Source organism: Vitis vinifera, chromosome 15 (genome assembly GCF_030704535.1).
Source record: "Vitis vinifera cultivar Pinot Noir 40024 chromosome 15, ASM3070453v1".
In the NCBI taxonomy this organism is placed as follows: domain Eukaryota; kingdom Viridiplantae; phylum Streptophyta; class Magnoliopsida; order Vitales; family Vitaceae; genus Vitis; species Vitis vinifera.
The window spans coordinates 22559319-22585157 of record NC_081819.1 but is presented as its reverse complement, the minus strand read 5'-3'; the positions used below and the strand labels follow the sequence as shown (position 1 = coordinate 22585157).

The following is a 25839-nucleotide window of genomic DNA, read 5'->3' as shown; positions in this document are numbered from 1 at the left end:
CAATTCACTCCATATATATAAAAATATTTCTTATCTATATATATTCGAAAAAGATTCCATCAAAATACTCCACGTATTTTGAATAATTCTATAGATTTTTAAAAATAATTTCCAAATCCATATTTAATGATAATATTTATGAGTATCTATAGTAAATCACTAGAAATACTTAAAATAAAAATAAGCGAATTTAAAATGAGTTTAAAAAATTTTTTAAAACTCGAAACATGGGTTAAGTTTGAGTATAACTGCTGCACTTCATCTCATCTCATTTAATTTTTTTTTATAGAAATAAAAATAAATATAAATAAATGAAACACGGTTGAATGAATATAACTTACGTTTCTAAATAGCTTTGTTACCTTTTTAAAAAAAAATTAATTAAAACTTTGAAAAAAAATGAAAATAAAAATCATAAGTACTTTTACATTCCGACTTTAAAATTTAATAAAAAAAAATGGTATAAAAAATGTTGAACCACTTTGAAACAAATTTCATTTTTAAACAGGATTGATATCTTAGATATTATAATTGGAAATTATTGAAACATCATGCTAAAAATTATTAGTGATTCTCTAAAACATTTTATCATACAATTGTTAATCATATTTTTATTCCAAGAAACAAATTTAAAACTACCAATTACCTAACATATGTATTGCTTATTTTAAAAATTATTTATATATTTTTTTAGAAATAGTAAAAACAAAAATATAATCAAAAATTATTTTTTAAAAACTCTAATACCTAAAATTTTGTGTACAAATTAAAGATCATATTGGTACAAAATAAATACAAAGTAGATGATTACTCACCTAAAAAATTAAGTTGGGAAAAAGAAAACACCCAAATAAAGTAAAACTAAAATTAAAATTAAACAAAAATCAGTCATTTTTATCTATGATAGTCTAAATAAATTGATTTTAGCATATGGGTAAATTCCAAATATACCATGGGTGAGAAATAGAGTTACTATTATTAAATTAAATGCATGTGAATAATTTCTGAAAGACAAAAGTCCATTGTACCAATCAGTCACATGTCTATGACAGAGTTGGTAACAATTTTCTTTTTGTTTGTTTGTTTGGCTGGAAAGAAAAGGAAAAAACAACAAATGAAACAGGACAACAGCCAAAAAGAATGGTACAGCAGCAAAGACATGGAAGTGGGACTGTGTCTGAGTGAGAAAAAATAAAAATGTACCCCATAAATGGTGAAGGAATGGTAATTTCAATTGAAAAACCAACCTATTTATTATGCAAATAGGTAGAGTTCATAGCAATTTTTTTTTTTCCCTTTAAAATCCTCATAAAAATTCATTACTTATATAGATGGTTGTTTATTTATTTTAATTTTAAATATTTATTTTTTGTTATAAAAGTTTGAAGAAAACATATTTTAAATAATTCATCACTTGTTTTATAATATTTTTATTACTTCCTTCAAGATGTAAATGAAATGTAAATGCAATTTAAATAATAATGAAATGTAATGAAAGAAACTATTTACAAGATCCAAACACAATCCCTTCTCTATGTCAAGGAATTTGAAATTTGTGAGAAGAAAACAAATATAAAAAAGACAAAGAAAAAGTGATGAAGAGAGTAAATACCTCAAAGACAAAAACAATGATGGCAATCATGTCCTCACTTGGCCCCTCCACAAGCAATAATGTACTCCAACTCCTAGCCATTTGAACACTAGTTTTCAAGCTCTTTTCCCCATCACCATAACCCACTTGTGCCTTTCTCTTTGATTCAATCATGTGGGTTTGAGATTTCTTTAATTTTTTCCCCTTTGGCAAATAGGATTTTGAGCTTGTGGTATGATTCTTCATGCCCCACCTCTCATAGTCGCCTACAGATCTAAAAAAATGAGGAAGGAATCTAGGAGAGACTTGAGCCTTTGTCAGTGCTTTTATTTTTCATGTCATGTCAAGTGGAGTTTAAATTTTAGGAAAATTAAATATAACAAAAAAATGGTGTGGTACTCTTTTGGTATCATATGAGGTCTATGCTTTCCAAATTTACGATCAAATTTTAACCTAAGTATGAAAAATATGACCCATTAATGCGAGTACTATGATCCATGGTACAATATAATATAATGTACAAAATTGGATAAGTGATGTTTTGTGATTGGTGACAATTTTTTGGTATGATATCGAAAATTAGTTCCATTCATAATAAAATTATATTTAGCAATAGAGAAGAAGAGGGTAAAAGTATGGTTAGAAGGGTAAAGTGGATTTAGTCTTAAAATTATTTTACAAATATATATATATATATATATATATATATATATATATATATATATAATTTTTTTATTCTTTATATTGAAGAGAAAAACAATAAACAAAATTGGAGAAACAATTTGGAAAAAACTCTAATAAGTTTGAACCTATTTTATTTTTCAACCAACACATGCGAAACATGCTATCAATTGGGAAGTCAATTATAATAATTATAATAATGATGTTTTTTTTTTTTTTAATAGGGACAAAGAGGTGGTGTTACAACTTACAAGTCAAAAAAACCAAAAAGCAAAAAATGTAAAAAAAAAAAAAAAATACAAAAGGGAAAAAAAAAAAAAAAAAGGGACGGGGGAGGGGGAGGGGGAGGGGGCGCGGGGGGAAGAAAAAGACTCTAAAGGCCTTTAATGAAAAAGATTTTGCCATAAAGAGGTTTCAAACAAGAAAAGTGATCGTAGAACTGATAATGGTACTGTAGCTATGCACCTGTATGATTCTATCTCACCCACCCATCAAAAAGAGAGCCCACAGCTTTTTCTTGTTTTTAAGAAGAGGATCTCATCTGGGATTCCTTGCTCTTTGTTGAGGAATAAGTAAAGACCCTCCCGAGGGAGAGGCGGAGGCAGAGGGCAGCAGGCAGATTCTTTTGTAATTTTGGCAGAAGAAATCTAGTCCATTGAATTCTTTCCCAAAAGGTCAAATTTCAGTCACAGGGGTTATGTCCTTTTAACCTCCAAACCCCATGGTTGTCTTCAAGAAAACCAGCATAAAATTTTTTCTCCTTAGTGTGAATGTGGGTTTCTAGCTCAGAAACCACTTTCCTACCACACCAGCCTACCCAAGGCCAGCATAAGTAGGCTTCAGATATGTCTTATTGGGTTGGGACCATGAATTGTTTAAGAAAAACTACTCATGAGCGACCTGCCCATGTGGGTGAGACTGAGAAGATGAATTCATACTAGAAATCTGAAGTTTTTTCCTCCAAGGATGGCTGGTCAATCCTGCTGTGTAGTTGGTTGATGGGTCTTTTCTGTTTATCTCTGTGAGTTGAATTTAGGATTCTGTGTTGGGCAAATGGCTAATGGGGTCCAAAACCAGGAAGGGGTTCCAGAAAACCTAAGCAAACAGCTTGCTGTGGCTGTGAGGAGTATCCAGTGGAGCTATGCTATTTTCTGGTCATTGTCAACCAGGCAACAAGGGTATGCAACTCCTTTTTCCTACCTCATTTTCTCTTTCAGAACCATTTATCAGCTTTTCTCACTACATGGGTTTGCATATATTTTATGGAATCCGATATAAATGAGCACCATGTATGTTCTATTTATGTAGCTCTTTCATTGTTCCATTTCCCTTTCTTTCACAAACATTTATCAGCTTTGATTTTCCCTTTCTGGGTTTGTATATATTTTATGGAATCTGATATAAATTAGGACCATGTATGTTCTATTTATGTAACTCTTTCATTGTTCCATTTCCGTTTCTTTTACAAACGTTTATCCGCTTTGATTTTCCCTTTCTGGGTTTGTATATATTTTATGGAATCTGAAATAAATGAGCACCATCTGTATTCTGTACTTACTCCCAGGAAAAAAAGGGGGTATTATACCTGAAATGGGGACTCTCCATAAAGGCAAAAAAATCACAAATGGTATGCTGCAACTGCCCAGTGGGAATTGATGATGCTTGCATCTGGGTAGAGTTGACTATTTACATTATCGACTGGTAGTTCAACTTGGCTTCACCTTCTGATACTGTTTTAGAGCTTAGGTTCTTAAATGTTGAGTAATATTAGTGTAGTTTCTCGGGAAAATTGGAGAAAATAGTATCTGGTTTGTATGGATTTTAGTCTGCAAGATGGGGAGCTGATCTTTCTTAACATGTCCTTGCTCTTAACTTTCTTGGAAAGGCATGTTTCCCTTTTCTGAAGGTGAGCTTTTGGAAGGGTTATGGAAAATGGAAAACAGAAAGCAGAAGTGAATCAAATCCCTCTTTAGAGTAAAAATGCCCCACTAGGAGTTCCAAAAATTTTCAAAAATTTTGAACCAAGAAGGATTTTTATGGCTTTTCTTTCCCAATAGTTTTCTTCAGTTTCCCAATAGTAATAGTATCCCTGTTGTATGTTCATCACAAGAGTTTTAACTTGAAATTAATCTTTGAAGTTTGCATTCGGGTCACAACCTGAACACACATTTCCATTTGCTTACTCTGTGAAAATGTGGTTTGGTTCTTATTCTTCAGGGTACTGGAATGGAGTGGGGGGTACTATAATGGGGACATTAAGACAAGGAAGACAGTCCAGGAAATGGAACTTAAAGCCGACAAAATGGGCTTACAGAGGAGTGAGCAATTGAGAGAGTTGTACGAGTCTCTCTTAGAAGGTGAAACCGACCAACAGTCCAAGAGGCCTTCTGCTGCATTGTCTCCAGAAGATCTCTCAGATGCAGAGTGGTATTACTTGGTTTGCATGTCCTTTGTATTCAATCCTGGCGAAGGGTACTTACATCTATTCTACCAATCTCAACTTTTCCTTTCTGTAGCTTATATTTGACATGATCTTCCAAATATAATGGTCAAGATTATTGTGATTATAGAAGGTAACCAAGAGTTAATGCAAAGGGTGAAATTTCAGTTTCATAATTGAACTATAGATTTTGTGTCACATCCATATATCTTGTATGAGTTCTTTTCTTTTTCTTCCATTTCTGTATAATTTTCTTCATCAATTTCATTGGGGTATATGTTTCATTAGATGGTTTTATGACAATTCTTCTCATTGTTGCATAGTTTGCCAGGAAGAGCACTAGCAAATGGTCAATCCATCTGGCTTTGTGATGCTCAATATGCGGATAGCAAAGTTTTCTCTCGGTCTTTGCTAGCGAAGGTTGGTTTCTTTGGCTGACATGTATCCCAAATTTTGAGGCCATTCTCAGTTTTATGGCCAAGTTATTTTACAAGCAACTAGAAAGCTAACTTTCTGAATTTCTCTGTTGTTTTTAAATGACCGGACATCAACCATTGCCCTCAGAGCGCGTCTATTCAGGTACATTTATCTCTCTGATGGTCAAGAACCATATGATCGTAGTTATACATGCCAATGGGTTTGGCCGGCCTAAGCCTTGGCAACCAACACAATGCTATAGTGGTTTGCTCAAATCTTAAAGCCTAAACTTCAGTTTAGGCTGGGTTTAGAGATGTAATATTCATCCTACAACCCAGTCTATGCCCCATGCTACATCAAATTTTACACTAACAATTTGCTAATGAGTGGCAAAAACAGAATTTATTCAAATATTAGAATGCACGAAACCTAAAAGAAAACATATCCAGAGAAAATAATGTTCTATACCTTGCAAGTATAATGGGCCTATTTCCAACGTCTACTCTGATTTCTGTTTGCAAAGCGGTACTCATAGAAATGTATCTAAGCAAGTTGGGTAAGTAGAAATGAAAACTGACTACAGAAAACAAACATACATCTAATGACTTATTAGGAAAATTGCATATCATATTACTATAGCTTCGCTCTTTTACTTGTTTGGCATTTGTGAAATCTCCAACTCCTTGTGCCTGCATTGAATTCTGATGCCTGCACCTATACTTCTATTATGAAAACACAAAATGCTATTCATAATGTCTCTCTCTTTTTTTCCCTTTTCTCCAGACAGTGGTATGTTTTCCTCATATGGGGGGTGTGATTGAGCTAGGCGTTACAGAGCTGGTAACCTCTTTTCAAGTGCTTGATTACCAATCTCTTCTGTTTGCTATATGAGATTCTGCTGCTAAACAACTCTTCTCTGTGTTTTTGTCTTGGGGATTGTCAACTCAAGGTCCCAGAGGATCCTAGTCTCATTCAACATATCAAAGCTTGTTTACTCGAGCTTTCAAAGCCTATCTGCTCTGAGAAATCTTCCTTTGTTCCTTGTAACACTGATGATGATAAAGACCGCATGTGTGCCAAGGTTGATCATGATATAGTTGAGACCATGGCTTTGGAGAAATTGTACCCCGCCACTGAAGAAATCAAGTTCGAACAGGAGGGGATGAGTGAATTGCACGGAAACATCCATGAAGAACATAACATTGGTTCTCCTGATGACTGTTCAAATGGTTGTGAGGATGATCACCAGACAGAGGACTCCTTCATGCTTGAAGGTATTAATGGAGGTGCTTCCCAAGTTCAGAGTTGGCATTTCGTGGACGATGATTTCAGCAATGGTGTTCAAGGTTCCATGGATTCTAGTGACTGTATATCACAAGCTTTTGTGAACCAAGAAAGGATTCACTCTTCCCCCAAGGGTGAAAATGTAAACAATGTTCGACTGAAAGACCTTCAAGAATGCAATGACACAAAATTTAGCTCCTTGGATCTTGGAGCTGATGATGATTTGCACTACAGAAGAACTATTTCTACTGTTCTCAGGAAGTCACACCCGTTGATTGGAAATTCATGTTTTCGCTGTTATGATATCAAATCTAGCTTTATAACCTGGAAGAAAGGAGGAATGCTTGATGCCCAAAAGCCACAAACACAACAAAGAATATTAAAGAAGATCTTGTTTACGGTCCCCTTGATGCATGGTGGTTGCGGTTTCAAGTCCCAAAAAGAAAATGCTGGAAGAGATGGGCTTTGGAAATCTGGAAGTGATGGCATCTGCAAGCAACATGCTTTATCAGATAAAAAAAGAGAGAAAGAGAAGTTTCTGGTTCTCAGGTCAATGGTTCCTTCTATCAACAAGGTAATTCAATTACCATTCATTGGAAATTATGTTTAGCATTCATGTCATGTGAAGTCATGTTTCTTTTAGGCTTAGTGTTGGGTATTGTAAAATCCCAAATTCAATATTAACTCCTAAGTTTCACATTTATGCAGATCGATGAAGTATCAATTCTCGGTGACACAATAGAGTACCTGAAAAAGCTTGAGGCAAGAGTAGAAGAGTTGGAAACTAGTATGGACTTGCAGACAGAGCTGGAAGCAAGAGCTAGACAGAAATACCTGGATATGGTAGAACAGACATCAGACAATTATGATGACAAAATGATTGATGATGGAAAGAAGCTGTGGATAAACAAGAGGAAGGCTTGTGACATTGATGAAACTGACCTGGAAATCAATGAAATCATTCCTAAAGACAGCCTGCCATCATCAGACATGAAAGTCCGCATAAATGAGCAGGAGGTACTCATTGAGATGAGATGCCCTTGGAGAGAATACTTATTGCTTGATATCATGGATGCCATAAACAACCTCCACTTGGATTGTCACTCAGTTCAATCATCAAACCATGACGGTTTTCTCACTTTAACACTTAAATCCAAGGTCTGTACAGGCAGATTTCTATGACTTTTTCCCTTCATTTGTTCGTAACTTAGTTTTATCAGTATGCTATCTGATCTAACCTCAATAAAGAATAACTTCCATACTCTTTCTTGAAGTTTCATCCTCAATGTTCATGTGATGTTTGTCTCTTTATCATTTGGTTCCAGTTTCGAGGACGAGCAGTGGCATCAGCAGGGATGATCAAACAGGCACTATGGAGGATAACAAGCAAATGCTGATCACAAGATGGAGTCCTATTATCCACTTCCATTGTAGAATTTCTCTGGGTATGTTGTTAACTTTAGCTTCTTGAATATGTTGTGTAAATTTATCTACTGTCCTCTCATGTCTGAATCCCATTTCAATAAACCTTCTTAGTCTTCATTTTCGGTTAGTTTGTACTGATTGTTAGATGAATTAGCAACTAGTAGTGGATTATTTGACCAATATTGTGATTAAGATTCCTAAGGAAACCTTTGTGGCTTAATCATGATCACATAATCGAATTATACATGGCAAATTAATGATTAAGTTAGGAATGGTTTTTTTTTTTATGAAAAATGCTTCCTAGACCACTACCAATTTGCCAACTTCATCCATTATTAAACATTGTTCCCATTTGTTTTTCAAGCAACAAAAGATGTTGACGAAAGCAGCATCACCTTTAATCTCTTAGACCCTACTCTTTTGATTCTCTACTTAATGCACATGAACACTTCTTATTATTGGTGGGGTTTACTTTCTTTCTCTAGAATTTTCATTATTGTATGATCCAAGAGATATTCTTTGAAGCACTCATATGAAGTTTCAGGCTTGTAGAGTTGGCTGTGAACTTTCTACAAGAGTTCATTCTAATGATTTAGTGGACAAGTTGGAGGTTGAGCTCCCACCATACAACTATTTTTTTGTGCCATTAACTTCCAACAGGTCAAACCTCTCCAAACCCAACTAACCCAACATCGCTTCTTTTTTTTTTTTTCTCTTGCTGGTTGGTGGTAAATTTGATGGAAAATGAGAAGGAAAGAAAATAGTGAAAAAGAAAAAGTAAAATAAAAAATAAAAACTAAATTTTAAATAATTAATTTTTATATACCTTTTAAAACCTATTTCAGTTTATATAAAGATTAAATAATTTAAAAATAAATAAATTTCTAACTAGTTTTAAGGTTAAGTTTGGTTATCAAGGTTTTTGAAAAATTTAAGGGGAAAGTAAAAGGAAGGGAAAATTTGGTAAATGTTTTTTCATGTTTAGTATAAAAAATGTCGAGGGAAAGAAATTTATCACTGAAAAATACACTTTTTTGGATAATAATTTTTTCCTCACTTTTTCTCATTGCATATCCAAATATGAGAAAATCATTTATCTTTATTTTTTTAGCTTTTCTTAATGCTTAGAAACCAAATGTGGTTTAAGTATATTTGATTTCTTTTCCTTCTTTTTTAAATAATTAGTTAAAAAGACCATATTTGTAAATCTAACATTTCTCCGAATTTGAATTTGAAAAGTAACTTATTTTTTATATAACTGTTGTTTTGATTATTTACATGTAAGTTTTAAAAGAAAAAACTATTTTTACAAGAAAAAAGTGAAAACGTTTTGTCAAAAAAAGTATGTTTTAGGCTAAAAAAATGAAGGTTAAATTTACAAATTAGGGATTATGTGATCCTTTTAATTGAAACCTTTTCTAACATGATAAATCAAACATGAGAATCATGTTCTTTACCTTTTTTTTTTTTTTCTTTTTTTTTTTAAGTATTTTCCCCTAACCAAGTATGGTGTCAAATTTTCAACTGAAAATACAACATTCATCTTATTTTTTTCAATATCACAAGAACAAGAACCCTACAAGAAGCATCAATCTTACTTCCAATAGCTTATTTCATAACCACAAATGAAGGGATACTGCAGAAAAGTTATCAACTGGGAACAGCTTCTTCAACTTAGGTTTTCTGGTGGGTGTGTTCTGGTGATATTGATGCCTGCAAAATCTTTAACAGTGAAGCCAACTTTCTCAAACTTCCCTTTCTCACTACTCTCTCTGAATTTCACATAATCCAAGCAAACAAATGGCTTGTACATTCTTGTGTTTCCTTCTCCTATAACTTCATCAGGAGCCAAGATCACCTTCTCATCTTCAAAACACCAGAAGAAAGCCAGAGAAAACCGGTTCACTGGTTTCTTCAAAACAACTCGATGTTCTGATGACCTTAGTTTTCCATTGCTCCAAGCCTGCAACATGTCTCCTATGTTCACCACCAGGGTACCCTCACATGGGCTTATGTCCATCCACTTCCCCTCCCTTGATCTCACCTGCAGGCCCCCTATCTCATCTGGGTAGACTACTGTCACACAGCTCATATCAGTATGCATACCAAGCCCCTCAACCTCTTCTTTGAAATCATCTGGGGGTGAGTAGTTTATTATCCTCAAGTATCCATGACATCCATTGAATTCTGCTTCATAGTATTTCTTCACAAAACCTTCACCCAAGCTCATCAGCACAATCTCCATGATCCTCTTTGACAACTCTGTCATCTTCTTCCCGTACTCTTGCAGTACCTCACTGTCAAAAGAGCAAACCAGTGAAGGAAAATCCCAACCAAATGTGAAGAGAAATTAACCAGCATAATAAAAACACAAAGGGACAGTACCTGAATTCAGAATTCTGTTTGTCAAAGAGAACATCTGCAGAACTCTGAGCAGAAACAAAGAAATCTGGTCCAGAAACCCTGAGGCTCTCAAAGAAAGGAGAAGCTATAAAATGAGGAGTGTAAGTTTTCAGAGAAGAGAAAGGACCCAGCTTCAGTTTGGTGTCAGAAGGGAGGCTGAAGAGGCTCTTGGAAAGTAAACACAGTCTGCCGTAAAGATCTTTGGTGATTCCATGACTGGTTATGTGGAAAAAACCCCATTCTTTACAAGCTTCAGCAAGAGACAGTAGAGAAGCAGGTTGTAAGGGCTGAGAGATATCAAGAACAGGCAGTTCTACAGAATTTTGATCAGATTCAGACATGATTACTTGGAAGAAAATTAGCTACAGAAGAGATGTAGGGTTTGTCCCACAAAGGTAGGTCTGTTAAATAGGTGGGTAGGTCTGTTACAAGGAGAAGAAAAAGAAGACTACTCTACTGATTATGTACAGCCATTGAGGAAGGGTGCATCTGCATCATAAAGATGATTTTTGGTTGTTTATGTTGAGAAAGCAAACAAGAAGACACTTGTATTTGTTAATTTGACGTTGAATGGAGCAGGACCAAGCTGGTTGCAAGGAGGCATCTTAGCATTTGAGTTTGTTATACAAGTCTGGCTACACTACAAACTGTACTTTTTGATAGGTATCAAAAAGAAATTTTCAACCTGGAGATACTAACTATACATTTTAATTTTCATTTACCATAATATCATTTATTTGTATATTTGTATATTTGTACATTGGTTTCATTCATTTGTATATTCGGTGACCTAAATTTCACTATACACATTCAATGGTTTGAATATTTTGTTTTTTAGGTACCACTACAATAACTTACTATTTTCTTTGTTATATACTTCTAATCACAAAATTTTTTAGTTTAGATTCTTTAAAATAAGGTTTCGTTTGGGATAATTTTCTTTTTTTGGCTTTAATTTCAAAGTTAAAATTTTAAAAGGCAAGATTAATATTATAAAGGTTCTATTAAATATGAAAAAAAAATGTCTTGCTTAAGTTTGAAATAGAATTTTTTAGATGTAATGTTTGTTTGACTTGCATATTAAGGTTTTTTTTTTTTTTTTCTTTTTTTCTTTTTTTTTAAGTCATAAGCTTTTTGAGTAAAATTAGCCAAATAAATATAGAAGCTTTTATTTCTCGGAAATCTAACTAAATAGGGCCTAAGAGTAGGACCAACACTAGTGCTTGGTTATTGAGTATGTAGGATCTCGAAAACTTTTTGATTTAAATACCTTTTCCAACTTTGTCCCTCATAAATATTATATATCCTAAGCCCAATAATAGACTCTTCTCTTAATATTATCGACTTAAATATAATTTATCTTGAACCCAATAAATTCTTCTCTAATACTTGGTTATTGAGTATATAGGATCTCGAAAACTTTTTGGTTTAAATACCTTTCCCAACTCTGTTCCTCGTAAATATTGTCTTTCCTAAGTCTAATAATAAATTTTTCTCTTAATATTGCCCACTAAATATTATTTATTCTAAATCCAATAGATTCTTCTCTTAATATTGTCTACTATAAGTTGTACAGATTCTCAAACTTTAAAAAACATGTTTACGGAGTTAAAGAAAAATTCATTGTAAAGTAGCTTATAACATATATATATATATATATATATATATTGTCAAAAAAAAAATCCCCTTTTATTGATGTGAGATCTTAAAATTACCCTTTATACAAACATGTTGTTTAGCTCACACTCAAACTCTCACATCAAGCTTAGAGTCCATTATCATTTGTGACAGTCTATTCTAGATATCATCCATCATGAATCTAATAATTCACTATAATTTTAAAATATAATATCAATTAGCCTGACCCCAGGTTGGATCTTATGAAAAAATCCAAGTGCATATTCGCCCTTTTATCAACTAGAAAGCTGACACCACATATGGGTCTTCATAGAGTGGGGTTCACAGTAAGTCCATTCATTGATCCATATCATTTGGAGTCATTTCCTTTCCATGGATTCATTGTGGATTTAAAAACTAAGATAAAATCAAAAGCAGACAACTGAATTATTGAACCATTTCATCAGTCAATTTCATTACAATTGCCTTTAAAGTAGTAGACCAAGCTGATGTGAACGTTATTTTGTCTAACATATTAGTGCTCTAGTGCTACTACTATATACTACCACTACAACCACTATTAGTGGTGTTTGATGCCTTAATTCCAAGTCTTTAGCCATCTCCACCTCTAGATGTCACAACAATTGCTTTCTTTCTTTACGCACCCTTTTTAATTTTTTCTTTTTTCTACATCGCAATATCTAATCCTGATTTGGAGCCAATAACTCGAAAATGACATGAAATTAGCAAATTTAGGTTAAGGTTGATTGTGTTGGCATCATAATTCATGTGAACCCTTTTGATGCTTTGATGCCTTAATTGCAAGTTTTTACCCCTAACCACCTCTAGATGTCACAACAATTGATTTCTTTCTTTATGCACCATTTTTTTTTTCTATGTACAGATAATCTTGCTTTAGAGCCAATAACTCAAAAATGACACGAAATTATTTAATTTAGGTTGAAATTGATTGTGTTGGCATCATAATTCATGTAGACTCGTTTAATCTGTTTATTAAATGAGTCACTACTTTTGAAATGGACTTTTGACCATGACTTGTTTTTGACATAATTGACTTAATTATGGATTTATGATTTAACTCAAATATAACCCCTTATGAAATTGTAGATTTTAAGCTTTTTTTTTTTCAAATAAGATTCTATTAATAAATCATAATGATTTTATTATGTTTTTTATAAATCATTTTGATAAATAAGCTATCTTATGATTAATGTAAATTTAAAGTTTTGAATAAATTAAACAAGTAATAATCATATTAGGTGAATTATTACTATTTGTTTCGTGTAATTTTATATTAATTTAATATATTTTCAACTCGGTCCAATTCAATTTATTTATTAAGTGGGTTGTATGGATTTTGTTGTAGTGTCTATATAATAAACCGATCATATTCATTTTAAAGAAATCAGATACAATTACTAAATACATCAAACATTAAATAAATAAGATACAATTACTAAATACATCATGTTTGAAAACCCAATTGTCATCTCTATTCTCAACATTCTTATTACCTAAACTAGGTAAAAAAATAAAAATATCATTAGAGCTTGTTTCACCATGTGATTTATGAAAAAAAAAAAAAAAAGGATTTTTGAAAATTTGAAAATAGTTTTTAGATTTACAATTTATATATTTATTTATTTATAGTGCTAGTTATTATTTAGAAATATTTTTTAAAAATAGAATTAAATAGAGAATAGTTTTAAATAATAAGCTTTGGCTATTTACTAGACATTGTTAATTAAAACCATGCTGTTTTATATAAGCTACAGTTGGGCAAGTAATTGAACTGGGCTTTGGGCATGCTGTTTTACTTTTACCTGCGAATTTAACTCTCGGCCCAACTTATAATATGTCAAATTTTCCATTTTTTTTTTTTGGGTTTTGATGGGACAACTATTGGACTCTACATGGGCCCATCCATAATTGGGCTTGGATTGAAAAAATCAACCCAGTTTTGCCCTAGAATGATCCAGCTGGGATTGGATCCAACCAGCTTAGACCCAAAATTTTTAAGCAGGCTTGAACTAGGGCTGGGATCAATGGGCCGGTCAAAACGGAGTTGTTGGTTCAAACGGCGTCGTTTCAGTTTTCCTTTTTCTCTTTTTTGAAATTACCCTTTTAGTTGATCTTTCCGTCCTCCCAAGCTGACTCGCTCTTAATCTTTTACCTTCACAGCATTTCAACCACACGCGCCACCCTCAAGCCACGACGTTCGAATCTTTTTTCTTCTCAAGTCTTTGAAAAAAACAAAAAAAAAAAATCAAATCTTCACATCTGAAGCCATCACAAGATCTATAATGCGCTCCCCTTTTCGAAATGCATACAAGGTGTTCGAAGAAATTACCCAAAGAAATGTTTTTATCCGAAACTCAGCGTATAGTTTATATTACAGGAGTATGTTCAATACTTATGCATACTACGAAGAGCCGGTTGAATTCCATGGTGAAAAAGATAATGTAATATCTTGGACATCGAAAATTTCCAGTTTGGTGAAGCAAAATCAATCTGAATTGGCAGTGGGGTTGTTCAAAATGATGCTCATGACCGAGCAGAGGCCCAACCATGTGACAGTACTGAGTGTAATACGGGCTATTAGTGGGTTGGGTTTGGAAGATATGATGAGGGTGATATGTGGGTCAGTGATCAAACTGGGGTTTGAGTCAGAAGTCTCAGTTGCAACAGCCCTTATTGGATTTTACTCTGATTATGATATGGGGATTGTTTGGAAAATTTTCAACCAAACACCCATTAAGGACCTGGTGTTGTGGAGTGCAATGGTTTCAGCATGTGTGAAGAGTGGGCAATATGGGGAAGCCTTCGAGATTTTCCGAGCAATGCAATATGATGGTGTCGAACCAAACCATGTAAGCATTGTAAGTATCCTGCCAGCTTGTGCCAATGTTGGTGCTTTGTTGTTTGGGAAAGAGATACATGGGTTTTCGATAAAGAAGATGTTTCATCCTCTAACAAATGTGCACAACTCACTGGTGGACATGTATGCAAAATGTAGGAATTTCAAGGCATCAATGCTAGTTTTTGATCAGATATTGGAGAAGGATTTGATATCGTGGACAACTATAATTCGTGGGTGTATTGAAAATGATTGTCCAAGAGAAGCATTTAAAGCTTTCTCCAGGATGCAATTTTCTTGCTTTGGGGCAGATGAAACAATTGTGCAGGATTTGATTGTGGCAATAATACAAGCAGATGAGCATAAATTTGGAATAGCTTTTCATGGCTTCCTACTGAAAAATGGGCTTTTGGCTTTTGTTTCCATTGGAACAGCACTTCTCCAAATGTATGCTAAATTTGGTGAGTTGGAGTCAGCTATAATTGTATTTGATCAGCTCAATAAAAAGGATTACATTTCCTGGAGTGCAATGATCTCAGTGCATGCTCATAGTAGGCATCCTTATAATGCTTTGGAAACATTCAAACAGATGCAATCAACTGATGAGCGGCCTAATGAGATTACTTTTGTTAGTTTACTACAAGCATGTTCTTTAATAGGAGCTCAAGAGCTTGGGGAAAGCATTCAGGCTCACGCAACTAAAGCAGGGTACTTGTCCAACGCATTTTTATCATCAGCATTGATTGATTTATACTGCAAATTTGGGAGAATAAATCAAGGAAGAGCTATTTTCAATGAAATTCCGACCAAAGACCTCGTTTGTTGGAGTTCAATGATTAATGGCTATGGATTAAATGGTTGCGGAGATGAGGCTCTTGAGACTTTCTCGAACATGTTAGCTTGTGGGGTAAAGCCTAATGAGGTTGTTTTCATTTCTGTTCTATCGGCTTGTAGTCACTGTGGACTAGAACATGAAGGTTGGAGCTGTTTTTCTTCCATGGAACAAAAGTATGGTATTATTCCAAAATTGCCCCACTATGCCTGCATGGTGGATTTGATTAGCCGTAGGGGAAATATTGAAGGGGCTCTTCAATTTGTGAATAAAATGCCAATGGAACCTGATAAAAGAATTTGGGGGGCTCTCCTTGCAGGTTGTAGATCAACTCATGGGTCTATTGAGATCGCTGAGCTTGTGGCTGAACGGCTTATTGGCTTGGACCCACAAAATACTAGCTATTATGTGATCTTGTCAAACTTATATGCAGAACAGGGTAGATGGGGAGATGTGGAGAGGCTGAGAAAATTGGTAGATGAGAAGGGATTAAAGAAGGAAATGGGCTATAGTATGATTGAAGCACAGTAATATTTTTTATGTTATTTGAAGTGATTAATGGTAGGAGGTTGATTTCTCATTAAATTTCATTTTTTCCCCTTATACAATTAATGTTGTAAAAATTTGGAAATTTTTGAATTTCTTATTCAATTTAGAGTCAGTTCCAACTGCTTTAAAATTGTTTGGTTTTCATTTTATGATCTGATAAGTACTTTTTAATTGGGGCTTTGCAGGTTAGACTTCTGTTTAGAAAGACGTATATGTTGATATTATGTTCAATTAACCAGAGCTTTATCGTTATAAAGCAAATGGTGTCAGGTATATAGATGCCTTTCTTCTGTTAGATCCATTTTATAGAGATTCAATTGAAGTCTTTATGTTGATTCTCGAGTTGATCCTTTTCAATACTTAAAAGGGAACTTCATGAGAGCTTAGAAAGCTTAGACTCCTTTTGTTTGAAGAATAAATTAAGATCACCTTTTTTCCATATCTCGTAGTTAGGCACACTTGAAGAAGTTGGATTGTTTGAAGCCCATGAAACTAGTTGCCTCATTGGGTTTGGCTTCTCTCTTTGCTCCACCATTTGGATCTTCTGCTACTCTTTACTGCAATCATGCACCACAAAAGAATGGTGGAAGCTGTTTGAAATGCAGAGTGGTGAGTCCACACTTCATCACTTCTTTTTGATAATATTATGTTTGAATATGTGGTTAAACAACAATAAAGCGTGTAACTCTTGAATTTATTGTACATGATGTTCTGCTTTATGGTGATCAAATTAGGGGATTCATTACTCCTTTGAAACGTCTCTATTTGCTTCTATGAAGTGTTCCTTATTATGAAACCTCAAACCTTCATAAAGGGAAATAAATGTCACATTAAACTATGTTTTGAGGCTCCCTTTTTATTAACTTTGCCATCCCGATTAAGCATATAGAACCCCTCCATAGACCAACAGCAGCCCTTCTCATGACGGGAGGAATCCTTGAAGTGCTTCTTGTTAGTGCCGAAGACATCAAGCATAGAAATTTCTTCGGTGCTCCTTCCTCTCATCTCTACTAATAATAGTAAACACTATATTTATAGGATTGTATCATTCATTTGGAGAGTAAAGAACAATCACATTTTCTTTTCATTTTTATAGTATTGGATGCATCATTAACAATTTGAACTTGATCATATGTTTGTTAGGAAAACCGAAATATTATGTCATAATACAATGTGGAACTCAGATCCATAGAAGCAAAATATCATCAGGTCTGGTTCTTGTTCTTCTTTTCCAATATATTGATGTCGCAACTCCCAATTCTAATATGTTCAGATTTTCCTAGTAATGTAATTTGGTGATGTAGGGAAAGATGAGAAAACTTACTGGAACGGGAAATTTATGTTTGAATTCCCACATTCTGAGTGGAAAAACTCGACCCATCTCAAACTCAGAATCATGGACAAGGAGCTCTTCAGAGGTGGTGGATTGATCGGTGAGACAATGTAATGACCTCTAGACTTACATGATGATTAGATTGCATCTTTTCTTTGCTACATTAAATCTTTTCTTTTGTTTGGGAATTTTTGTATATCCAGTTCACTGTGATCGGATCTTAGTGCTGACTTCATAGCATTCTCAAGTCCATTGAGATTGCAAAGAGAATCTTGTTATCTCTTACTAAAGGGTTATTATTCTCCTCATCTAAGATATTTTTCCTAACCTTGAATTATGTCCCCTCCCCAAACACCATGACTAGGTTCAGTACAGGAATAGCAAAAATAAATTGAAGTTTATTAGGGTTTGTTTGGAAACTACTTTTTAATTTTTTTTTCTTTTTTACTGAACAATTTTTTTAAAATTTGTTCTAAAATTAAGTCATTTTTAAAAACAGATTTGAGGTGTTTTTAGGTGTTTTTTTGTAGAGTTTCCTAAGAAATAATCGAAAATGTGACAAATAGTTAGAAAACTTTTACCATTATACATAAGTCCATAGTAATTTCAAGGCAAGTAAGTCGAGAAAACTATTTTCCATGTTTAAGTTCCAAGCATAATTTATTCCTGAACACAATTAAGAACTAGTTTTAAAAACTATTTTTTGAGAACAATTTCCAAAACGTTGTCAAACAAGCCCTTTGCCATCATCCCCCCTCCATTTTTGCAATGGTAGAAATTGTCTAGTCACTGAAGTTATAAACTAGAGTACTTTTCTTTATTTGTGATACTTCTTTCCTTCCCTTCCTTTTCATTGTGCTATAAAACATAGTATCATATTGTCACAGAGAATGTCCACAAGGAAAATTACTTGCATCCATTGAGCATGTAAAAAGCTGTCTTTAGCATGGTTACATCGATCATGGTGGATCAATCAGGCTTTTGATCATGAGCTCTCAGCCAAGGACTATGGTTGTAAACCTCGATTTTTTTAATCATGATGCATGCATACAATGAGTTTCTTTTAGGTCTGTATGGCATTGTGAATTATTTCTAAATTATTTTCAACAATTTTCATACTTCGTAAGAATCATTTCCTTCGCTATGCAGCATTCATCTAGGTGGAATAATAACGGAGGGATACACAAAAGGATTCATGGAACTGACACCAGCTCCATATAATGTAGTTCTTGAAGATGATACCTACAAAGGAATGATAAAGGTCGGACTCAAATTCATTGCAAAAGTAAGTATGCTTTTACATAATCCCATTGATTGATTTTACATTAGCGGTTCAGTGTGAAACAGAATATAATCATGGTGATTTGCAGAAAGAAGAGAGGAGGGAGACAGGGGAATATGAAGTGAAAGAAGAGCTTATACAGGCTAGAGATTATGAAGTGAAAGAAGAGCTTATACAGACTAGAGAATATGAACTGAAGGAAGTGAAGGAAGAGTACAGGGAGACTAGAGAATTTGAAGCAGAGAAGGAGCAGAGACGCTCAATCTATAAAACCATTACAAGTGTTTGGAAATTTTCTTGGTGGAGGTTGTTTTTTAATAAGAGGACAAGTTATAGAAATGAGAAGAAACAAATTTAGGAGGATTTGATGAGAAAATGATTTTTTTTTTTCTTTTTTTTCTTTTTGTGTGTTTGTTTGGTGTCTGAGAAAAGTGCATCATGGAAATGGTATTAGAAAAAGAAAAAAAAAATTATTATCATGAGTATGGGTACTTTCTAATCACAATTCTATCTTCTCTGATACCATGACAACAGTTTCAATTAAATTGTTTTTAGGAATAAAATTTTGTTTGAAAATTTAAATAATTCTTAATCTTTTTATTCTTTGTATTTTTAATTATTTTTTTCAAAGCACTCTAAAAAATTATGAAAAATATCTTAAATTTGTTTTAAATATAACACATTTTCCAAAAAAACTCAAATTTATACTAAAAAACCAACATATTTTCAAAAAACTTACTTTGATATTTTTAAAGTTAAAAAATCCGTTTTTAAAAGCAGTTTCCAAATAAACTCCTTTTAGTTTTATTTTTGTTTATCTTCTAACATTCCTCTCCATTTTCTTTTTCTCGCTTTCATCCAACATTTTAAAATTAAACACAAGACACGACACTTATATATTACTAAAAGTCTTAATATAAGTTATTGCATCTCATATATAATCTATTGACCATAATTATATTTTTCATATCTTTCCAATTTTATTAAATTTTAATTTCATGACATTTTGTATAATACCAAAAAAAATTATTTACCATTATAAAATTAAAAATTTTAGTTTGAAATTCATTAATAATAAATTTATACTATAAAAAAAAAAAACTCGAAACTCCCACCATCAACCTAATAAATCAAAAGTAAATTTAAATTCAAAGTTCCAAGATTTACAAATCAAAAAGGGCATTCAATATTTTACCATAAATCAACAAATTTGACTTACCACAAAAATTTTAATTCGTTGACCTATGTTTGGAAAGTAATGGTATCAAACCCTAAAAATCAGGTTCATGCATTTATTTGTATATAAAGAATCATTTGACTTTTCAATTTAAATTCCAAAGGGCCCTTAATTTGTAGGTCACCACCCCTACAACACTTCCATAAGCCACGTTAAAAAATAAATAAAATAATAAATAAATAAAAGATAATAATAATATTGCACATAAATGGAGTTCACGTCTATCTCTTGACCTTTTTGAAAAGATTATATTCCATGAAAATAACATTACCATAAACCCATTTTTTTATTCAAATTATTTTATTTTAAGGCAACAAAAGGGTTGAATTCAAAGTCTCTAGTGTATCCCACATGCCCCTTGAGCTAACCTCCCACCTGAGTACCTTATTAATTTCCGAAAACATGGAATTTGGACATCCACGTTGTGTTTGTGTGGGTGTATTTTTTTTTAATATATATATATACTTACTTAAATATTAATTTTGCACAACACTGAGATATTAAAGGTTTATTTGGTAAATATTTTCAAAAACAGTTTTAAAATATAGTTTTTGAAAATTATTTTTTGATATTTTATAAAATAGAAGTTTATTTAAAAACTTAAAATGTTTTTAATATATTTTTAATATTTTAAAATATGTTTTAAAAATAATTTTTATATTTAGTATTTTATTTTTAATTATTTTATGTGTTTATATAATTATTTTTTTAAATAATATAAAAAAAACAAGTGAAAACAAAAAAAATAATAACAGAAAATATAAAATAATTTTTTTTGTTATTAAACATATTTTCTTGTTAATAGAAATGTGTTCTAAAAAGCAGTAAACAAATAGACCCTAAATAAAAAATTTTGTTAAGAATTTTCATTTTAAAAAAAAATTAAAGGAAAACCCATGTGACAAATATATAATTAAATTGGACACAAAAAAAATTCATGCAAATATACATGTCAAACGATTTTTATTTATTTATTTGATATAATTTAAACGCGCATTGTTTCACAAAAATAAATAAATAAATAAATAAAGATAAAAATGAAAATATAAGGATGTTTTTGTAGTCTACATTTGTTTCCAAAAAAGAGCGAGAGCTTGGAAATACATAGAGAGAATACAAATATGGCAGTCTATGACCTCAACGGTAAGTTTATATATGAAGCATGGCTTGAGCATACTTTTTTAGAAATAACATAATTTCAAAACATATTTTTGGAAAAACACCATGCTCTCCTCCATTGTTTTTCTTTACGCGGAGAAGGAAAAAAAAAAATTTTCAACTAAATAGACCCATTCACACGCCTAAAATGCCAGTAATCACTGAATATTCTTCTTATAAATTTGTCATATGATATCAAATTTTACGTTACACTGTTATATAGTAATCAATCTAGTGAGAATAATTGTACGAGGGTCGACATTTTTTTCCTTATAAAATTGACTATCATCTATGACAACTAAGAATATCGTATATTTTTCATTTTCCTTTTCTTCTTCCTCCTACATCCTTCAAACAAAGCTGAATTCCAGCCAATTCTGCATCTGGGTTTCTCTGATTTGACCGGAAAATCAGCCGGAGTGTCGCCGGTTTTCATTTTTTATGCAGTCTTGGCCACATGGGTCTGGTAAAAAAATGGCCTTCTTTTGAGCAGAAAAGGGCGTCGAAGAGAAAGAGAGGACTAGGAGGGAACTGTTTCAACAAGGCTTTCTCTACATTCTTTACTTAAAATTCAAATTCTCTCAAATAAAGGTAAGATTAAGATTGTAGATTGGCTGTTTTTTTCTTGGCTTTAAGCTTTCAAATTTCAGTTTGTTTACCTCCAGAAAATGTTCCTTCCATTGCTTTAGACCGCAACTTTGCTGCAGATTCAGGCATTTTCTGCTTTCATGTATCAATAGTGACCTGTGAGAGGCCTCTTTTGCTTTCTTTTCAGAAAAGAAAACCATCCCTTTTGAATACAGATTCTGCATTTTAATCCATTTCCCGGCCAAAAACTTCAAGTCTGGTTGATTACATGCAGGTTTTTCTGAGCACAGAATTCGTTAATTCAATAGTTTTGAAGCACAAATGAGGAGATCATCGAGCCGAGATGAGAATCATGATCTGGGTTATCGTTTGCCTTATACTGTTGATCATTTTGATCGATCAACTGCACATTCTTCAACACCGAGCGCTCGATCAACTGCGCATTCTTCAACACCGAGCGCTGATTCCATTTCATACATGAGGACCTACTCTCAGTCATCAAACTTTTCGGATCGTACAGAAGACAACAGCAGCTACTCCTACGAGGCTTCTGCGTCAGCCTGGCCCGTGGCGAGGATAGAGACACAGACAGAGACGCCCCATAAACAGGCTGTTCTTACCGGACTGGAAATGAAGCAGCACAAGCATGATCTAGACCCTAAATACGATGATGATGCTCTAGATTCAGGTGGGTCCAAACCTCATTTCCGGGGAAGCTAAGGTCTGGATTCTAATCTGCTTAACTAACTTGTATTTGATTTTCTGGGCAGAGCTTGAACTGATGAAGGAAAGATTTTCCAAGCTTTTGCTGGGTGAAGACATGTCAGGAAGCGGCAAAGGCGTCTGCACTGCGGTCACAATCTCAAATGCCATAACCAATCTCTACGGTATTTTCTCCTAATAGACTGCCAGAAATGATTATCCATTTGGCTGCTGAGAAAACTGAGGAAAACACTTTCCTCCACCTTTTCTCGGCCTCCAAACAGAAAAAAGTGTTTGTTCTGCTCTCCATGTCAATGCTTATGTATTTTCCTCTGTGTGCAGCTACTATATTTGGCCAAAACCAGAAATTAGAACCACTGAGCCCTGAGAAAAAATCAATGTGGAAGAGGGAAATGAATTGTTTGCTCGCAGTATGTGATTACATGGTGGAATTCTTCCCCTCATTGCAGACTTTACCAAATGGGACCAGCGTTGAGGTGAAAATTTTCGTAGTCTCACATCCAAATTCACTTCTGGGTATTGTCTTCTTCGCTTGCTTTTGACACAATTTATCGGTTTTGTTCAGGTGATGGCAAGTAGACCCAGATCAGATATCCATATCAACCTTCCAGCTCTGCAAAAGCTCGACACAATGCTCCAGGTAAGACAAGCTCCATCTGCTGAACTTCCTGGTCTTTTTGGAAGGCCTGATTCATAAGAACTTGAATTTTGCTTCACAGGAAATATTAGACAGCTTCAAGGAAACAGAGTTCTGGTATGCAGAACAGGGGAAGCTGGTGAGTGCCACCCGGGCTGGCTCCTTTCGGTTGATTACTCAGCGGCCAGATGAGAAATGGTGGTTGCCAGTTCCATGCATTCCCCGAGGCGGCCTGTCAGAGAAGGCGAGGAAGGACCTGAAACACACTCGTGACTGCGCTAATCAAATTCACAAAGCGGCCATGTCCATCAACAGTAGTCTTCTTGCTGAGATGAAAATCCCAGACTCATACATCGCTGCACTCCCAAAGGTTTAGTCCTTGTAGATCGAATAATAACATTCATTTCTCGGTTTGATCACAGATTCTTCCCATTGCAGAAGTTGATTCTTACGGGAAATTTCTTGTTTTCAGAGTGGACGAGCGGGCCTGGGAGATGCAATTTATCGGTTCATGAACACTTCTGATAAATTCTCCCCTGATCAACTCATGGACTATCTCCATATTTCATCCGAACACGAGGCCCTTGAGCTTGCAGACAGGGTTGAAGCTTCAATGTATACATGGAGGCGAAAAGCATGCGTAGCGCACTCCAAATCATCATGGGACATGGTAAAGCAACTAATTTCAGAAACCGAACGGACTGACAAAAACTATGTGTTAGCAGAGAGAGCCGAGAGTTTGCTATTTTGCTTGAAACAGAGGTACCCTGAGCTTTCACAGACTAGCTTGGACGCATGCAAGATCCAATACAACAAGGTGAGCAACTGCATCCAAATTACTAAAAGCTAAAATTCCAGGAAAATCATGAGTAGAAAATGACTGAAAGGAAAATATTTGTTGCAGGATGTCGGGCAGGCGATCCTGGAGAGCTACTCTAGAGTGTTGGAAAGTCTAGCATTCAGCATTGTTGCTTGGATTGAAGATGTATTACATGAAGACAGAAACATGAGATGCAAAGAGAGATCAGTAGTAGAAGACATGCAAAATCGAATGTCAAAGCTTGATATTTGATCGATCTAATGATATTCTAGGTCATTACCATGTTGATGAACCTCAATATATATTTGATTCTTTCATGTTTTTGGGCTAATTCTGTAAGCTAAATGGGAAGCATCGAGTCTCCCATTTGTAGATTTCAGGCATGAGTTATACATAGCATGCTCTGATCATAAGCATCTAACTTTTGCAATTTCATGTATATAAACAGGGATGAGGGGTCCATAGATTTGATCGCTGTGGAAAGTTTTTTTTTTTTTTTATGAAGAAAATGAATTGCAGGTGGGAAAAGGTTTTTACATGGAGCCAAAATTATCCAAGGCCATTGTTCGAGGGCTAATGCGATTTTGATTGAAAACGTTTTCAAAAACTGTTCTGAAAAAACAGTTTTTGAAAACATTTCTTACAAAGGTTCTCAGTTGTTTTCAAGAACAAAATTCTCTAACAATTGATTTTCTCGGCTACCAAACAAACAGCTTTTGTCACACCTAAAACCACAAATTACAACCCGTGCAAATTTCCGGCCCCTGTTTGTTTTGAAGGGAAGAGGATTGCTTTCCACAAGCCTCACAGATATTTTCAGGAAACTACTCTAAACAAAAAAAACCAGGCAGAAACAATCTTCTGATAACCAAATTCATCTTTCCCAATGACAAATTTCTCAAAGAATCATTTTCTTTGGAGCCAAACAGACAAAAGGAAAAAATTCCTCTTCAATTCAACATCACTACCGTATGAACAAGATGGGCTACCCCAAATCCTCCAAATCGTCATACATCAGTCAAATAACCACGACCGAGGCTAATTGGCGTGCATGGCTTCTTAGTAGAAGAAGAGGAATAAGCTGAATCCTTGAATGCTTCAACCAGAGCCTTGCATTTTGAACTATTGTCTTTGTTTTCTTCCAAACATCTCTTCAGAGCATCAGCATCATTCTGAGAAATTGTTTTCTCTGAACCACCACTTTGTACTTTCTCATCATCCATGCTCAAAACCCACAAAGCTGAACAGCAATTACAAGCTCAAATCTTTCAATTGGCCTGTAAAATCACACACAATTCCACTTAAGCATCGAATCAAAGCGAGAACAGTAAAACCCACCATTAGGTTCCCATAAAACTTAGCAGAAGAAAATAATTCCTCCATTTTCTTACACTTTCTCAGCTCCCAAACGAGAAAAAAAAAAACATTTTTTTTTCCGAGGAAAATTCTATTCAACAAAGAGAATCGAAGAACATGGGAAAATCCAAGCATAAAAAGGAAAGAAATCTTTCAACTTACAGTAAAAAGATTGAGAGAGCATTGAAGTGGAATAGATTTGAAGAGTCCAAGAACCCTAAATCTCAAAATCTATACATTTTTTTTTTAATAATAAAAATGAAAATCAGAGATTACTGACTTTTCTTCGCAGTCAAAGGAAACTGAAGAACCAACTAAATCTAGATAAAGTTAAAAATGACTTTTGTTGAATATAGCGATAACAAATAAATATCACATAAAATTTCAAAAATAATTAAAGAAAATGATTTTTTTTTCTCTAAAATATCAAAATACTTTATATCCTATTTGTGTTTGGTGGTACTGATGTCATCTTGTACTGCTTTATTTTCAATATTATTATATTATATTTATGTTTATTTTTTGAAATATTGAATTTAATATTTACATTATCCATGTTTTATCATTTGCATATAAAATTATTATAAA

At 33.7% G+C, this 25839-nt stretch overlaps 4 protein-coding genes and 1 long non-coding RNA gene across 6 annotated transcripts; 3 read left to right on the top strand and 2 right to left on the bottom strand.

Moving 5' to 3' along the window:
* The first annotated feature begins 2668 nt into the window (after window positions 1-2668).
* MYCA1 (myc anthocyanin regulatory protein) lies at window positions 2669-8058 on the top strand. Of its 2 annotated transcripts, XM_010663415.3 has the most exons (8): window positions 2669-3450; window positions 4490-4744; window positions 5036-5132; window positions 5277-5291; window positions 5913-5969; window positions 6079-6987; window positions 7122-7571; window positions 7739-8058. In XM_010663415.3, the coding sequence occupies exons 1-8, from the start codon at window positions 3326-3328 to the stop codon at window positions 7808-7810; spliced, it is 1980 nt and encodes a 659-aa protein (XP_010661717.1). In that variant the 5' UTR covers window positions 2669-3325; the 3' UTR covers window positions 7811-8058.
* A 1305-nt stretch (window positions 8059-9363) lies between these two features.
* LOC100256734 (gibberellin 20-oxidase-like protein) lies at window positions 9364-10788 on the bottom strand. Its single transcript, XM_002274715.4, has 2 exons — window positions 10224-10788; window positions 9364-10135 (listed from the first exon to the last, which is right to left on the bottom strand). The coding sequence occupies exons 1-2, from the start codon at window positions 10580-10582 to the stop codon at window positions 9508-9510; spliced, it is 987 nt and encodes a 328-aa protein (XP_002274751.1). The 5' UTR covers window positions 10583-10788; the 3' UTR covers window positions 9364-9507.
* A 3212-nt stretch (window positions 10789-14000) lies between these two features.
* On the top strand, window positions 14001-19211 carry LOC100251608 (putative pentatricopeptide repeat-containing protein At3g01580). The gene is made up of 6 exons (XM_010663488.3): window positions 14001-16079; window positions 17007-17105; window positions 17261-17326; window positions 17422-17560; window positions 18600-18735; window positions 18821-19211. Exons 1-6 carry the CDS (start codon window positions 14183-14185, stop codon window positions 19088-19090), a joined length of 2607 nt encoding a protein of 868 aa, XP_010661790.1. The 5' UTR covers window positions 14001-14182; the 3' UTR covers window positions 19091-19211.
* A 2638-nt stretch (window positions 19212-21849) lies between these two features.
* LOC100246463 (rop guanine nucleotide exchange factor 3) lies at window positions 21850-24416 on the top strand. The gene is made up of 7 exons (XM_002274770.4): window positions 21850-22403; window positions 22486-22602; window positions 22760-22914; window positions 23004-23078; window positions 23158-23445; window positions 23548-23892; window positions 23980-24416. Exons 1-7 carry the CDS (start codon window positions 22037-22039, stop codon window positions 24145-24147), a joined length of 1515 nt encoding a protein of 504 aa, XP_002274806.1. The 5' UTR covers window positions 21850-22036; the 3' UTR covers window positions 24148-24416.
* Window positions 24417-24744: 328 nt separating this feature from the next.
* LOC104881915 (uncharacterized) lies at window positions 24745-25635 on the bottom strand. The gene is made up of 2 exons (XR_787802.3): window positions 25414-25635; window positions 24745-25172 (listed from the first exon to the last, which is right to left on the bottom strand). It is a non-coding gene; the product is annotated as an uncharacterized LOC104881915 (long non-coding RNA).
* Window positions 25636-25839: the final 204 nt, after the last annotated feature.

Excerpts from the sequence above, each read along its gene's own strand:
- LOC100246463 (XM_002274770.4), top strand. The coding sequence starts at position 22,037 with ATGAGGAGATCATCGAGCCGAGATGAGAATCATGATCTGGGTTATCGT. Across the intron at positions 23,446-23,547 it reads ACATCGCTGCACTCCCAAAG|AGTGGACGAGCGGGCCTGGG; the intron begins GTTTAGTCCTTG and ends TCTTGTTTTCAG. Across the intron at positions 23,893-23,979 it reads GCAAGATCCAATACAACAAG|GATGTCGGGCAGGCGATCCT; the intron begins GTGAGCAACTGC and ends TATTTGTTGCAG.
- LOC100256734 (XM_002274715.4), bottom strand. The coding sequence starts at position 10,582 with ATGTCTGAATCTGATCAAAATTCTGTAGAACTGCCTGTTCTTGATATC. Across the intron at positions 10,136-10,223 it reads AAACAGAATTCTGAATTCAG|TGAGGTACTGCAAGAGTACG; the intron begins GTACTGTCCCTT and ends CTCTTTTGACAG.
- MYCA1 (XM_010663415.3), top strand. The coding sequence starts at position 3,326 with ATGGCTAATGGGGTCCAAAACCAGGAAGGGGTTCCAGAAAACCTAAGC. Across the intron at positions 4,745-5,035 it reads GTATTCAATCCTGGCGAAGG|TTTGCCAGGAAGAGCACTAG; the intron begins GTACTTACATCT and ends ATTGTTGCATAG. Across the intron at positions 7,572-7,738 it reads CTTTAACACTTAAATCCAAG|TTTCGAGGACGAGCAGTGGC; the intron begins GTCTGTACAGGC and ends ATTTGGTTCCAG.
- LOC100251608 (XM_010663488.3), top strand. The coding sequence starts at position 14,183 with ATGCGCTCCCCTTTTCGAAATGCATACAAGGTGTTCGAAGAAATTACC. Across the intron at positions 16,080-17,006 it reads AAAGAAGGAAATGGGCTATA|AACCCCTCCATAGACCAACA; the intron begins GTATGATTGAAG and ends TTAAGCATATAG. Across the intron at positions 17,106-17,260 it reads CAAGCATAGAAATTTCTTCG|GAAAACCGAAATATTATGTC; the intron begins GTGCTCCTTCCT and ends TATGTTTGTTAG.